The sequence below is a fragment of the Gambusia affinis genome, linkage group LG20, assembly GCF_019740435.1.
Source record: "Gambusia affinis linkage group LG20, SWU_Gaff_1.0, whole genome shotgun sequence".
In the NCBI taxonomy this organism is placed as follows: domain Eukaryota; kingdom Metazoa; phylum Chordata; class Actinopteri; order Cyprinodontiformes; family Poeciliidae; genus Gambusia; species Gambusia affinis.
In genome coordinates, this window is record NC_057887.1 from 41,121 (window position 1) to 57,165 (window position 16,045).

Below are 16,045 nucleotides of genomic sequence, written 5' to 3' on the forward strand. Positions count from 1 at the left end.
TCTACCTGCATTGAATGTGGCTCTAGTGTCAGTCCTGACTGAATGAAAATCATTAGAACCTTTTTATGTCACGTTAACGAAAAACAGCTGAAAAGTTACCGGGTTCATAAACTGCGTATCAATTTCGCTCCAACTCCTCCCTTCCTCATTTCTATATTCTGTGCACCAAATATTTTATAACTATTAATGTTGTTTCCACATATCATCTCCAATGTCCGCTGGACTTTGGGTTGCGCCTTGTCAGCTGTTTGGGATTCTCCTCTGTAACTTCCCCTCAGAAAGCACGGAGGAGAATCCGACCTTTCTGATTGCCTACTTGTCACATTCATCAGGCTGCGTTAACGCTCCCAGTCGAGAAAAACCCATGATTTAGATCGGAGCGGCCACGACAATCTACCATAACACACCACACACTACAGGATGAATGGTTATGAAATCGACAATCTTAGTCGTTCTAAGATTGTCTAAGGCAGTGTTTCTCAAATAGTGGGGCGCGCCCCCCCAGGGGGGCGCAAGGCTCCATCAAGGGGGGCGCGTTTGACCTCGGGAAACATGCTTTTTTATTTTTTTATTTTGATTTTTTTGACTGTCCTAGAATAAAGTGCAATTGCACCTCCACTACATTAGGGGGCAGTGGCACTCTCATTGGCAGAGTGTGCGCAGGGAGCATTTGCTCGGTGGTGTAGGGGTTTGCGCCTTTGCACATAGTATGAGTATGAAGTGTAGACACGAAGTGTAGCAGACCCTCAAGAGACACCATGGAAAAATATTTAACAGGAATTAGAAGACAGGCGAAGAGAGACGGAGATAAAGAGACAAACGAAAGTCTTCCTAAAGCTAAGACGAGGAAATATGACGAAGCGTATGTAGCGTTTGGCTTCACTGTGACTACGGTGGGAGACGAAGAAAGACCGGTGTGCTTACTGTTGGCAGCGGACAGCATGAAGCCGAATAAATTATAAGTCATTAAATACATTACACCCCAATCACGCTGATTGGGGTGTAATGTATTTAATGTGTAATGTAATGTAGCCATTAATCCAGACATCATCTTTGATAAAAAAAAATCAGCACAGATTATTTTATATATTTTTGTTTTGCAGGTTAAAGTTTTTTTTAAATATTGTGCTCCTGAGTTAATGTTGGTGATCAGTTTAAATGCATTGTTATTTATCGATTTTATGTAATTTTATTTTTCAGTATCATATGGTTTGACATGGTCAGTCAAAAAATGTTAATAGTTTAATCAAGGATTTCATTTTATTTTTGAATTTCAGATGCACTTTAAATCTTTTCTGTTACAGTTAAAACTATTATTTGTGGTAAGTCGATCCATATTTCTTTCTTTTTATATTCTCTTATATGTTAATAAGTATGCAGTGTTATGCAGAGGTGTACTTATAACAGTTTTATTGACAGTGATACTATTAATAGTCACAGGGGCTTGGGGGAGGCGCGAGATGTTTTCTTCTTCCTAGGGGGGGCATGACAGAAAATAATTGAGAAGCACTGGTCTAAGGGGACAATGTACGAGTGAACTAACGTGTAGTGTGAACTATTGCATCAGGTAGTCGGATGTGCCCATCTTCTCTAATGATTACTGAAGGGCAATATAGTATACAGACTTCATAATCTGCACTCTTTTGGTTAAATCCAGTACTTATTTACACTTTGGTGTTTTTATTCAAGTACATTTTTGTTAATGGAGACTGAGAATCCATTTTATTTTTGTTTTTGGTTGTTTTGTTTATCAGTTCCAGTGTTGAGTGTTCTTTTGAAAATAAAGTGTATCCATCTTTGGCAGGTAATCGCATGCATTATGTTATTTCCATTAAATCAGTGTACAAAGGTCTTCAAACAATACTGTCGTCTCTCGAAATAGTTATTTGAGACAATTAATCTCTCAGCAAAATTTGCTATCGTGACAGGCCTACTTAGGCTGCTGACCCTGATGATTTTAGACTTCGTTACTGACAGCTCCAGAATGTCCTGACCTAGCGTATTGACAGTTGCAGGAAGTAGAAAAAGTAATGAGCACTTTAGGAGTTATTTTGCAATCAACTGCGGAAGTTCTACAGAGGACACTTATATCTTTTAAAACTCAGAGATGACACTGCTGTCGATGCTCATTTCATTTCCACATAATCTCTACTCCAGAGTTTACAAAGTCAGTCTCTGTCTCAACACTTACCTCCATGGCTTCCTGCAACTGCTCATGACACTGTAGCTTCTCTAACCGCAGCGCCTCCAACTCTGCAGGCATAAAGCAGCACAAAAAATAAAATCATGAGGAATTTATCCAAGAAAGTCTGTCATATAAATATAAGACAGTCCAGTTCTAAATTAATGGTTCAGTTCTCATTTCTTCCTTGGTTCCTTAGAAGAACCAAGAATCTAGATCTTCTTGAATCTATCGCAGTATAGATCAACAGTTTTCCAGTCTAACAGGTATTAACCCTTTCTCAGAAAAATGCAATAAGATTCCCCACAGAGGAGCTGGAATTTCTTTTAGATGTGTTTAAATCTGATGGACACATTTGCATAGATCTGTATTGTGTATCGGATTGTCTGCGGAGTATGTGTGTACCTGCAGTGTGTGTCTGTTCAGACAGACAATGTTGGACGCTCTGAGCATCGGCTCTGATCTTCTGTAGGTCTTCAGTCATGGAGCTGATGATTCCCCCCAAATTCGCTGCCTCCTGACAGCCAATCAGAAGAGAAACTGGTGAACACTGAGGCTCCTGTTCCACTTCAGACTAAACTCTGTTACCCCCTGACACAAACTGCAATGATACATAAGTTTAGGAATTAAAATCCCTAAGGAAGATTAAAGCTGCACTATGTAACGTTATAAGAATGTTTTTTACATATTTGTTAAGACCGTCACCATGTAGATTGTGAGAGAATGTTATGAGACAGATAATCCGTCAAAAAATAATAATAAAAACCTAGCTTCTCCACCTTCTTTTAGCACTCCCATTAATAACTGTAGAAATACACAGTCAATCAGAAACAACCAATCAGATTAGGGCTGTCAATCATGCTTGAGTATGCACTGGGCACAGCCTCCACATCGCTCTCTGCTACCCTACAAAGTCAGCCTTCTATCACCTGAAGAACATTTCCAGAATTAAAAGAATAACATCCCAGCAAAATGTAGAAAAACTCATCCATGTGTTTATCTTTAGTCTGTTGCATTTATTACTGCAACAGTGATCAGAAGTCTGCCTAAAAAATAATAATAATTCAATTGGAAAGCTGCAGCTGATCCAGAACAGTGCTGCTGGCTTCCTCACTAAAACCAGGAAGACTGGACCAGTTCTAAAGTCCTTACACTGAGAGAATAGATTTACTGTTAATTTATAAATCAATGAATGGCTTAAAACCACAATACATTACAGATCTGCTGTTGTTGTATGAACCTTCTAGACCTCTCAAACAGACCAAAAGTTTGGTCTGTTTGACACTGTATACAAATAATTAACCAATTTCTTTCTATTGTATTTACTGAATTTCACTTAATATTTTTATTAAATAAAAATAACAATAGCTTTTGACCTTAAATTAGAGAATCATTCACTAAAATATATGGTTCCCCTCCTTTAACTTTGGCAAATAATGATGAAATATCACCAAATCCACAGGATTTGTTGAGATGAGATGATGAGAGGAATAAACAGAGTTAAACACTTGCAAGTACATTATTTTTTTTGCCATGTTATGGAGGGGGAACAGATTATTTCAGGTGGCTAAAATATATAGTTTCCCTCATAAATTTGGCAAATAAAGAGGAAATGTTTTCAAACTTGCAGAATTTGTTGTTGCTAAAGAGAGGAATAAGGACAGTTGAAGACTTGCTGGCAAGTTAATTTCTTCCCATGTTATAGATGGGGAACGGATTACTTCATCCAGCTAAAATATGTGGTTCCCATCTCATAACTTTGGCAAATACAGAGCACATGTTTTCAAACTTACATGATATATTATTGATGATGAAAGGAATAAACACAGTTAAAAACTTGCAGGTAAATTAATTTGATCCCATTTTATGGAGGGGGAACAGATTATTTCAGGCAGCTGAAATATCCATTCGCTCCTCTCCTCCCCCCCATAACTTTGGGAAATAAACAACTGTTTCCAAATTCTCAAAAATTATGTGTGATATCATGTAGTATACTAGAAATTTCCTTAATCCAGTAAGCTGTCATATTTTACATTAGAACGGCATTTACCAGAAAATCTACACTCTAATTTTTTCAGGAAGTCTTAATTTTTGGCGGCTTGCTATCAGCCAGCTTCCATCCTTTCATATCAGGAATGAAAAATTATAAATACACACTACGTGTTGGAAACCTGTTTGGTGACTGACCTATTTGTCAGGCTTAAGTGACTAAAGTCGGAAAAAGACAGATTCTCTTGGCGTTTAAAATAACAACACAAAACGGTGTACGAAGACCTCGTTTATTTATTTATTTTACAATTTTGTTAGCTGTTGATTAAACTGAAAGTTCCAAGTTGAGTTGGGTTTTTTGGGGGTTTTTTAACCGAGAAATTGATCAGAAGCGCCGTGAAAATGATCAGATCCGCCACAGCCGTCTCTGTGGCTGCAATGCGCGCTCCCGTCACAGGGAGAACAAATTTTTCAACGGGAACAGAATTTCGCACAAGACCTCTTTTAAGCCAGATTTACGTGATTGTTTTCAATACAATCCTTTTACATGTAGGCTAACTATAGCGTGGTACTTTGACCTCACGTCACAGCAAATAAACGGTCGTTTACATGCAGTATCTCGCGGACCAGAAGGGGAATTTCAGCAGCTGTTGACAAACTACGCCACTTGTGAAAATTACATTGAGGTTTGCCAATACTTACTTAATTGCAAGTTATTTCATATTGGTAACAACAACAATGTATCTTCACTTATGAGGCTGAACTGAAGGGGAGATTATTTAATGGATACAACAGTCAATACAATAGAATTGCGCTACATAAATCCTCTGTAATCCAATGGCGATAGCTAATTCAGCAGCGCTTCGCTTCACAGACGGTGGGACTATGTCTAACTTTTTTGTCACTTAGAACAGAAGCTCAAAGAAAGATAAGCTCTGGGGATTTGATGTTAGCAAAGCTAGCTGTACAGAGACACATATGTTGCATTTGTGATGACAAAAGTTGTCACTCACTACTTATTGTGCAGAGGTGATGACTGACGTGTAGCATGTATGGGACACCGCTGTGACCAAAGTCTGCAATATAGTAATGCACTATATTGCAGACTTTGGTCCTATGACTGGAGCATCACTGAGAGCCGTTCTTTGTTCCTGTAATGCTCTGATACACTGCAGTAGCTATTATTACTTAATTTAATTATATACATTGATATTTATTTAATTAGCGAATAAATAAAACACAAGAATGGAAAAGCAAGCAGAGAATGCTCATTGCTCTTATATTACGTTTGTCACCTGTCATGTGGCAAACTTTACAGCACTGTATGCTGCCTGGCTTCACTCAGCGGAAGAGAGGGTGAGCACAGTCACAATGCGTGCTTTGTGCTTGGTTAATTTTTGCTTGTTGCTCCTTGGTCAGTGATCATAGTTGGGCATTGTTTAAAGGGCATCAATTTAAGAAGCAATTCTGATCATATTTCACATTTTATTGAGTCATGTAGCCCAGTCTTTGTCTTGACTCTGTCTCAACTTCCCTCAGTCTTGGTCTCCGACCCTAAAGGTCTTGGTCTTGTCTCTGTCTCGATACACTCTGGTCTTTGTCTCAGGTTAAGTGGTCTTGACTACAATACTACATTTACAATATTTTACATTTCCTGTCAACTTAACATCTTTTAATACAAAACCCAGGCACCCCGCCTCGGTACGCCTGGGAAACCCAGAACTTTAGTTTTGTTTTCTGTTCAGCTGGAGAAAGTTATGATATATTCATACTTAGTAAGATTTCTGGAAGAAACCCTGTCAGATACAAATTAAAAGCTATGATCCATCAGTAGGATGATCACAGAGTTTCTTTATTTCCTTTGAGATTTTTAATTGGAGCTTATCGTTTAACTTGCAACAGGTTTTTCCTTTCATGGTCAGAGTTTCTTACTGAATATAAACAAAGCTTCTACAAAGGACTCTGGTTGTCCTCTAGTCCTCAAGGAGAAAAAACTGAATCTGTAGGCGAGTCCTCAAAGTAAACTGCCAGCCTATCAGTAAAAGCCTGATCAGAGGATCTTGGCTATTAATTCTAAGAGGAATTCATCAGATCACAACATATAAATACCCATGACATATACACGTTAGTGTGATTAACCTCCAGCTGATTGAACCTGCAGAGGCCGAGGGTGTTTCTAATCATAACTTCAAATATGCTCTTCTTCTGCAGTCCTTTGTTCTCTGATAAAATCTTCACCTGCTGAATGTAAACTTCAACCCAATGAAACCCTGCAGAATGCAATGCAGTGCGTGCCAGTTTTCTCACCATGCAGCCATCATTGCTGGATGTGGTCAGGTCGACTGTTTTACTGACAAGGTTTTTTAGGATCTCCACCCTCTTCTCAGCACGCTCCTCCAAGATCTCCCTCTCCTTCTCCAGACGTTCGCTGCCAAAGAGAAGAACTGCATTATAATAGGACGTCATCAACAGCAGCAAGCGATCAGAGGTAGCCTCACATGTAGTCTTTCTCCATCTTGTTGAACAGCTCCATGAACTCAGAGCTGACTTCTTCTCTGATTTGAGCCTCCAGAACCAAACGGAGTGCCGCCTCCTGATCAGACAGAGACACACAAACACAAGTTTGTATTTCTAGCAATATTTAGTCCATTCTTTTGTGCTAAACAATAAAATTCACCCCAAACCTCAATCATTACCCAAAACTGAACAAGCAGCAGCTGAAGAAACTCACCTTCACCACTTCCTCCTCCATAGTCTGGTCCCCATCCTCCTCCCCTCCAGCCTCCAGCACTGTTCCCTCTGTCACACTTTCTTCCTCCCACTCCTCACTGTCTTCAGCCTCCAGGACATCTTCCAGACTTGTCTCCCAGGCAACAAGCGAGCTCCTCCTGCCCTGGTTCAGCATGTTTCTGCGCCGGTCGGCTTCATCGATGATGAGAGACAGCTCCATTGCTGACTTGTGGCAGGCACTGTTGTCCAGGGCAAGGGGCTGGGAGGTAACCATCACCACCTGAACAAGTGAGGGGAAGTCCTGCTCAGACAATGCATGTGTCTTAAACGTGTAGAGATTGTGGGAGTACCACTTAAAAAAAAATCCAGTTATGTCAAAAACACAACAAGATATAGTAAATCTAAAATACAACTACAAAACTAAACCACATGGAAAGATATAAAAATATATAAAGCTAATTATTCTGATGAGGAGTCATTCCTTGAAACATAGTGACACAACATGGTAATTTTATACTATGTCTTGCATTTTTATTATTACTAGCAGTAGTATTATTATAAATAATCCTATTAAGGTCATATGACAAGTTGCAGATGACAGCAACCTGTTGGTATTGTATGAAGGGGGTATGCAGTAGTGGGAGTGGCACCTTCTGAGCCAGGGCGGAGAACTTGAGGACATTGAGTGTCTCGTCAAAACAGGAGGAGTTCTGGTTTATGTTGACCACCATGGACACGCGGCCAGAAACACAGAAGAAGAACTGCAGGAAGTGGGTGAGCTTAGACTCCCTGAAGGGAATGTGATGCTGGAACCTGCATGGAGACATCAGACTGACGCTGTTGTGCTGCAGTGCAGTGACATCAGAAAAGCATCAAATACTGGGATCGTACTTGGCATTCTGGTTGAGCTTCATGGCGTTGATGCACTTCCCCAGCGTCAGCAGGGAGCTATTGATGTTTCCTGCCTCTTTTAGCCGCGCTCCGGTGTTGTGGGTGCGAGAACAGCGTTCCGAGCCAGCCAGGTCGCAAAGAGCCAGCCTGAACACAGAACACAAGTCAAACTGGGAATAATACCTCTGGAACGGAGCGAAAGGAGGACGACTCACTCGCTGATGCCGAGGACTCTGGGAACTCCAACATCATCAATCCGGAGGATCCTGATGGAGAAGATGCTGTGGCTGCAGAAAGAAACGCTCCAGGTTAGCGTTCACATCTATGCATGCTGCAGTAAACACTGGAGTCACGCTGACCTTCTGCTAGACAGATGGTTCAGTCTGGTAGAAGATAGACTCTGGTTCCTCTTCCCGATCTTCATTACTTTGTACGCCTCCTCTGAGCTGTTCACCTGGATCCAACGCAGGTCTGCACAGAAAGCAGCGGTCAGCACTAGGAACACTGACCAAACCACAGCCTCAAAAACAAAAGGATGCTGTGCAGGGTGTGGGAGGTTATCAATAAAAGCTTGTGTGTAATCATTATTCCTGACTGAAAGCAGGAATAAAGAGAAAAACTGGAAGATTTAACCAGAGTTGTGAGGTTTGAAGCTCCCTAGAAAGTCAGCATGTTTGCCTGCAACCAACTTCCAGCTCAGAACTCCTGCAGTCAAACTATTCAGCATGCTGAGGGGATTATAAGGATTCTCCTCCTCTTTCAGAATTTTTATTAAACATTTAAACAGATCATAGCTAAGGTCACAAAGCATGTATTCAATAGTTAAATACGGTAGTCTGTCTTCAGGTAGACGATACAGAGCAATCAGATTAATCTATCTGTGTTGATAAATTATAAATTAAAAACATCAGCAGCTGAATCATCATATTCCAGATTTATCTGGAATCATTAATACCTTTTATGAAGGAGTTCCCTTTAACGTCCTGGGACAGACGTAGCACCGTTCTCTTGTGTTGTCCACTGGGAACCTGAAAGTCACACACAATGACATCATCAATTACGTTCCAATCACAAAAAAAAACGAGTAGAGGAGACAAGTGACCCAAACTGGTTGAGCAGACAGGAATTACATTAGAGTACAATAACAAACATAATTAACAGTAAATGTACATGTTTGTTTAATTTGTAACCATTATTTTTTATCTCTACTAACACTTGGAATATAAAATGCTTTGTTCCCCCCAATTGTATCCAGATCCTAAGCCAAACTTTGGGAAGACATCACAATCTGGAAGTTCAAACTGCCTCAGTCTGGTCTCCACACACATTAAAACAGCATGAAAAAAAGTGAAACATTTAAACCAACTCATGAACCTCAGACAGAAACTTATTTCTTTAAAGACCTAGGATCACACAAAGTCTAGAAGATATATAATTCAAATTATACTGTTGAAAATTGCAATGATGGTATCAATCAGAACACATTTTCCACATGTGGACATTAATAGCCGCTTGAGTCAGTCAATCTGGCCAAATAGTTTGGGGGAAATATATAAATATAAATATATATAAATATATATATAAATATAATCCAAGGGCACTAATTTCAGTCTGAAAACAGTATTTCATATCTTTTGTTCTCAAAACTTGTAATATTTTTCCTTACATTTTCATTTTTGAAAGCAAAATGAAGTAAAAAACTTTATTTTACACGTTGTCTTCTCAAAACTTGTAACGTTTGTACTCAAAACTTCTCCTCGCCCTCACGCTTAGTCTCTATTAAGGCTCTCTGCTTGCTTACGAACAGGGAGCCTTTTTGGCCTAGAAACCTCTCCGCCCATAGAATGGAAGTGTTGTGCTGGTTGCGTTCATTTCCTTCTAGCGGGTGAACCTGTGCAGCTACTATTGATTGGAGCAGAAGCCTTAGCACTGCCGAATATTTTTGTTCATATCGACGGACTATTGACATGAGATCTCAGAGATAACGTTTCACAAGTAAGATGGACATATTACCGTTTATATTTTGTGAATAGAATATTACTATGCTGCAGAGTTAGGGTTGGCAAACATACATCCACTGCCCTCAGCCTTAGTACTGGCTCTCCACAGGGCTGTGTGCTGAGGCCCCTGCTCTACTGACTGTACACATACGACTGCACCTCTCCCACCACAGCAACACCATCATCAAGTTTGCTGATGACACCACAGTGGTGGGGCTCATCTCAGGAGGCAATGAGTCCGCCTACGGGGGTGAGGTGGAGCGGCTGTCAGTGTGATGCAGGGAGAACAATCTGCTCTTCAACAACTCAAAGACAAAAGAACTCATAATAGACTACAGGAGAAAAAAAATGGACATTACACAACTAACCATTGGGGGAAAATGTGTGGAGAGGGTAGCTGATTTCCATTTCCTGGGGGTCCACATTGAGCAGGGCCTCACATGGAACATGAACACCTTTGAGCTGACAAAAAAGGCCCAGCAAAGACTGTACTTCCTGAGGGTTCTCAGGAAGAACAACATCAAGGAGAAACTGCTGGTGTCCTTCTACAAGTGCTCCATAGAGAGCATACTGACTTATTGTATCTACCTATGGTATAACAGCAGCACTGCGGCTCAAAGGAAAGCTCTCCAAAGGGTTGTGAATACAGCCCAAAAAATCATTGGCTGCCCTCTCCCCTCACTGGAGGACTTGCACAGTGACCGCTGTCTAAAGAAAACACAACACATCACAATGAACACTTCTCACCCCAGACATTCTCTGTTCACACTGCTGCCTTCAGGCAGACGATACAGAGCAATTAGAATAAGAATCAACCGTCTCTGAGACAGTTTTTACCCTACAGCAATAACAAAACTAAATGCAATCAAAAACAACCATTAATCACCATGAATGATGTGTGTGAGAATGTGGCTATTCTTATTTATTAGTTTTTTATCAATTTGTTATGTATTTCTTACATTGTGTGTAAATTGTGAGTTATGTTTAAGCATATGCACTGACTGATGGCACTTTTTAAATTTCGTTGTTCTTGTGACAATGACAATAAAGATTTATCTATCTATCTATCTATCTATCTATCTATCATTTATGTCCACTGGCAAAATGCCAGCTAATATTAGCTATAGTAGGTGTAATACTATAGCCTATGAAGCCTAACTGAGATTTTATCATTCTTTCACTCTATGTAAAGTAAGATAGCTCCTGTTTTCGTTTTGAAGGTTTCATAAAGACAATGATGTGAGAAAGAAGTGGGAAATGTCTTAAAGGAGAAACGAACTCATTGCATCGCATGGATGACTCTCAGCTGCTGAATCTCCCTTAAGCTACAACTCCTCAGCTGGAACATACAAATAAAACATTATGTATATGCATGTGCATATAAATGTGTGTAATTTAATACATATTATTCAGTATTATTCATTGTTTAATCATCTTTGTTTCTGTATGATTGTATTATTTTGTGTTTTTATATTTATATAAATATGTATTGCTATTACTAAGTAATATATTTTAAAAATATGACTGGTTGTGTGCTTTGTAAAATGCTCATCATACAGCAATATCAAAACATTCTATTCTGAATCTATTCTGTTTTCTCCACTAAGAATAGTTAAATATGCTGAACCATGTATTAATACAATTCAAAAATACTTAAAAAAATTTATTTTGTTGTAAATGCAGCTGTAATAGCTGTTTGAATAAGGCTTAGAGCAAAGAAATCTTGAAAACCTATTTAGCATCGATTAAATGGGTTGATATGTCATTGTATCTGTCAAATAAAAAACAAAAAAATCCTGCTTTCAGTCAAACGCGTGTGCTCTTGGATTATGGCAGAAAAATGCCCCCATAAAATAGAATACTATAATATGCAAGACACAAATATATCACATTTGAAACATAACACCTACTTAAATATTGTATCCAAGCCATTCCTTGAGATTACATTTCACACAGAGATAATGCAACAGATGCAAAAGCAAAAGTTAGGAAGGAAACTGGAATCTAATCACATTGAAAGCCTGAACATGACTTTAATGAGATGCTGAATTTGTTGTTTTCATTTGGAAGAGTTTAGTCATTTTCTCAACTTCTTTGTGTACTTTACAGTGACCTATGAGCTTAATACCAGTTTGCTACCTGTTCCAGTAGATCGTGGATGTTCTCATTGTAGATTTCACAGAATGAGACCCAAACAGAGAAGCGAACAGTTGATGGAATGTCCAGACAGAAGGAGTCTGCCTCAGCAACGCTGCTCATGCTGCCATCGCTGCTGACGGAGGAGCCTAGACACAAAAACACAAACAGGTTACACTCTGCTGGCTCTGAAATAGATGTGACTTTACTTCCACAAGATGAGGTAATAAATACATTTAAAAAACTGCAGAGTCTCTCTGGTTACTGTAGCTGTTTCATGGCACCGGAAGAAACCTTGAAGTCATTTTGGATCTTGTAGAATAATCCAAAATATGTTTCAAACACTGACCTTCAAGTGAAGCTGATTTCCCAGTCGTCAGACTCTTGTCGCTCTGTAGACAAAAAGACATGAGCACATCTTGAGCAAACATACTGCTTTGTCTGAGTCATGATGACAGAACTCATGTCTAACCTCTTTCAGCAGCCTCAGCAGGTTTTTCTTGGTGCTGATCTCTGCTGCCTGCTGTTCAGGGGTAAGTCTGCTGAAGTCTCTGCACCGCTGAGGCTTCAGATCACTGCGGCTGTACAGATTACCCTTTATGCTGTTAAAGATGACTGATAGAGACCTGGGAAGCAGCCCAGAGTTGTGGTCTGGCCCTAAGAAACAGACACATAGTCAGAAGGTGAGACTAGTGCACTGATTGCAGTTTTCTGGCTGATTGCATGTTACCAATCTTTTAAAAAGATTAATCTGCTGATTCCGATTTTGGCCGATACCAAGTTTTTTTTTGTCTGAAATGTTGCTTAAGATACCAAGAAAGTTGTTGAGTTGGCAGTAGTGGGGTCACTATTGTTAATTGTAAACGTACAGACATAACTTAGAGGGCTGGTCTGTAAGTCAAACCTTTCTCACCGGATAGCAAAAGAGGGCAGAGGTTGATTCTAGATTCTAGATAAGATCAGTGGATAAGATCAGCTTCATATGTAAAAATCAGCTGATCACTGATCAGCTGATCAGCTAAGGAAATCGGCACCAATAAATCGTTTGGCCCATAAATTGGTGCACCCCTATGTGAGACACACACAGATGGAAAGTCTGGCCAGCTTAATCTATTGCTCACCGAGGAAGGTGAAGGTTTTTCCAGCATTGGTGACTCCATAAGTGAACACCAGACAGTTTCCTCCCTGCAGAGCATCCTGGACCAAACCACGAACTGAACCTTCAAACACAGTCCTCTGACTGGCTTTGGGGCCAAACACCTAAACAAGACAACATTAAGAACACAAAACACCTCCTAACCCCACTGCACAGGGACATCACAGGTACCTGTGTGAAGGTGAACCTCTGAGCCGTCGGAGGGAGAGACTTGTCGCCCTGCCGATTTGGCTGACAGAACCTAGGAGCTCTGATAACCACAGAGTTGGAACCCTCAATAGCCACACAGTCCTAGAGCAGAAAACACAGCTGCTGAAGTCAAGCTTGGGCACAGAACTCAGGTCATCACTAGGCAAAGACACCGACTGTTTCATATCAGAGTCGGATGGGACAGTAAAATGCTGCTTCCAGCTCATCAGCAAATGATTTCATTTATTATAAAATTTGTTATGTTGAGAAAATAGTTCAAAATCAATTCATCACTTTTAAATAAGCCTGGTGGTTACCTGGGACTCTCCGCTGTTGCTTTCAGCTGCAGTAAAAGGCCGAACTCTAAGGTACACATGCAGGTTCTCCGTCTATAAATGAACGTTTCCAACCAGGAGAAATGTTATTTTCATCAATCTTCATTATCATCATTAGCGTCCTCTTCATCACCACAGAAAGCCTGGTGGACATACCTGTGGTTCCACAGCCTCCAATTCACCCAGCAGGTTTCTTTTGATGTCCTCCACCTCCACTGGTCCGACTCTCTTCGGTATTCCAGTGAAACATGACTCCATCATCTTTGCGAACAATCACTCCTCGCTCCTAAGAGGAGGGAATTCCGTTCAATAAACACTCAGAAAATAAAATCTGGAAACGAAGCATGCGGTAGGGTGACAACCAATAGTTGAAGATTTAAACTATCTGATGCAGATCCAGAGCTGTATCAGCTGGGAGGTCAATTGTAGACATTTAAAATTGGAAGAAATTACAGCCGAGTTCTGTTCAGGTTTTAAATTATCCATAAACAGAAGGCCAGAGACTACCAGATGCTTCAACCAGCTCATAAAATTAATAATAAGAAATACCAAAAGAAAAATAAAACTGAAAAATCGTTACGATCCTCTTTTTGTTGTTAGCAATAGCCAACCAGTTATTAACAGCTGCGCGGTCAACGTTTAAACTGGAACAAACGGACCAATCCCCGAAAGAGGCTTCACCCAACTCCTGAGCGCCGTAGTTTGACATCTCGCGAGATTTCACGTCAAGGTTTCTTCTTCTTCTTCTTCTTCTTCTTCTTCTTCTTCTTCTTTAGATTTTAACAGCAGCTTAAATCCATTATTGTTGTATTACTGCCATCTATTGGATCCTAGTCTCTATACCTCAAATTCTCATAATGATCCCAGTATTTTTTTAAAAACGAAAGATCTTCTTTTTCCCCTCAGTACCATTTAACTGATCAACCACATTTTCAAATTTCAATTCCCTATTAAAACCTAATTCAGTTTCGGCATATTTTCTACAACTAATAAAAACATGTTCCATTGTTTCTACAGCATCACACCAACTACATAAACCAGTTAGATGTTTCCCCATCTTGAAAAGAGTTCCATTTAAAAAACTGTGACCGGTTCTTATTCTATTTTAATTATCTCCTCCCTCCTATTTATTCCTCTAATCCTTACTACATCAACTGTATTTTGTATTCTATACAAATACCGTCCATTTATTTCATTATCCCACCTAATTTTCATATCTTCTTACTTTCTCTCCAAACTATACTTTTGCCTTTAGATTTAGATAACTTTATTGGCATATCAATATCTTCTTTTTTAATAGCCTGCTTAGCCAACCTATCTGCTCTTTCATTACCCAAAATACCCAAATGAGCAGGAGTCCAAAATATTACATTTTTATTTTGTTCACATAATCTTTGATGAAAAATCATAATCTCATATAATATATTTTTATGATTATTTGTACTTCCCTTTTCAATACTCAACAATGCAGATAATGAATCACGGCAAACTATTATTTTATTTATATTAGTATCCTCCACCCATTCTAAAGCTAATAATATAGCATATAATTCTACTGCATATACACTGAGATAGTTAGAGGTTCTTTTTGAAATATTAATCTTTAATTCAGGAATCACTACTGCTATACTGGTTGTTTCATTTTATTTGGGTCTTTCGAACCATCAGTATAAATTTTCAAATAGTCATTATATTTATTCTGTATTTTATTATAAAATTCTTGACAGATATCAGTTATATTTCTTTTCTTAATATTTGATAATTATCTATCTATATTAACATATTTTCATGTCCATATAGGTCTCAAAGGCCACAAAACTGTTGGACTAAATTCCTTATTATATACATTAAATGTTTTTGCTATATCATCCCCAATCCACCCAAAACTATTCATTTGTTCCTTTCTTCTTTCCCAACAATTTCCTAACATTTTCTTAACTCTGATACATAATGGCATTTCTCCTGATTTTATTTGTAAAGCACATACTGGAGTTGATTTAACTGCCCCTAAACAAATTCTCAATGCTCTAGCTTGAGTAACATCTATTTTTTTAATGTAGTTTTAGCCGCTGAACCATATACCACACTCCCATAATCTATTCTTGATCAAATTAGTGACACATAAACATTTTTAAGTGATTCAAAATTTGCACCCCATGTCAATCCTGCTAAACATCTCATAATGTTAAGAACCTTTTTACTTTTCTCCATAATATGTTCTATATGACTTCCCCAAGTTAATTTCTTATCAAACACTACTCCCAAAAAAAGAAAACAATCAACCCTTTCCAACTCTTTCCCATATAAATACAACTTTTTATCAAGCCCAATTTTTTTATTAGTAAAGAACATTATTTTTGTCTTCTCGATTGAAAATTTTAAACCCCACTCTATCCCCCACTTTATCTATGCCTTCTTAAATTTTTCAAATGAGATG

General features: G+C 39.0%; 1 protein-coding gene across 9 annotated transcripts in view; it reads right to left on the bottom strand.

The window, feature by feature from the left end:
- Window positions 1-14,286, bottom strand: part of LOC122823271 (kinesin-like protein KIF20A) — a 28,576-nt gene extending 14,290 nt beyond the window's left edge. For 4 of the 9 annotated variants that reach the window (XM_044102717.1, XM_044102714.1, XM_044102710.1 and 1 more), the window contains exons 1-17: window positions 13,765-14,256; window positions 13,591-13,662; window positions 13,256-13,375; window positions 13,050-13,188; window positions 12,401-12,585; window positions 12,278-12,320; window positions 11,932-12,077; window positions 8,748-8,820; window positions 8,152-8,263; window positions 8,008-8,079; window positions 7,793-7,939; window positions 7,552-7,714; window positions 6,903-7,181; window positions 6,670-6,764; window positions 6,479-6,599; window positions 2,588-2,699; window positions 2,192-2,253 (exon numbers count right to left, since the gene is read on the bottom strand). In XM_044102717.1, coding sequence (XP_043958652.1) covers window positions 2,192-2,253; window positions 2,588-2,699; window positions 6,479-6,599; window positions 6,670-6,764; window positions 6,903-7,181; window positions 7,552-7,714; window positions 7,793-7,939; window positions 8,008-8,079; window positions 8,152-8,263; window positions 8,748-8,820; window positions 11,932-12,077; window positions 12,278-12,320; window positions 12,401-12,585; window positions 13,050-13,188; window positions 13,256-13,375; window positions 13,591-13,662; window positions 13,765-13,869 — 2,046 coding nt within the window. In that variant the 5' untranslated portion in view covers window positions 13,870-14,256. The other 5 variants (XM_044102712.1, XM_044102711.1, XM_044102713.1 and 2 more) reach the window with 3 other exon arrangements.
- Window positions 14,287-16,045: the final 1,759 nt, after the last annotated feature.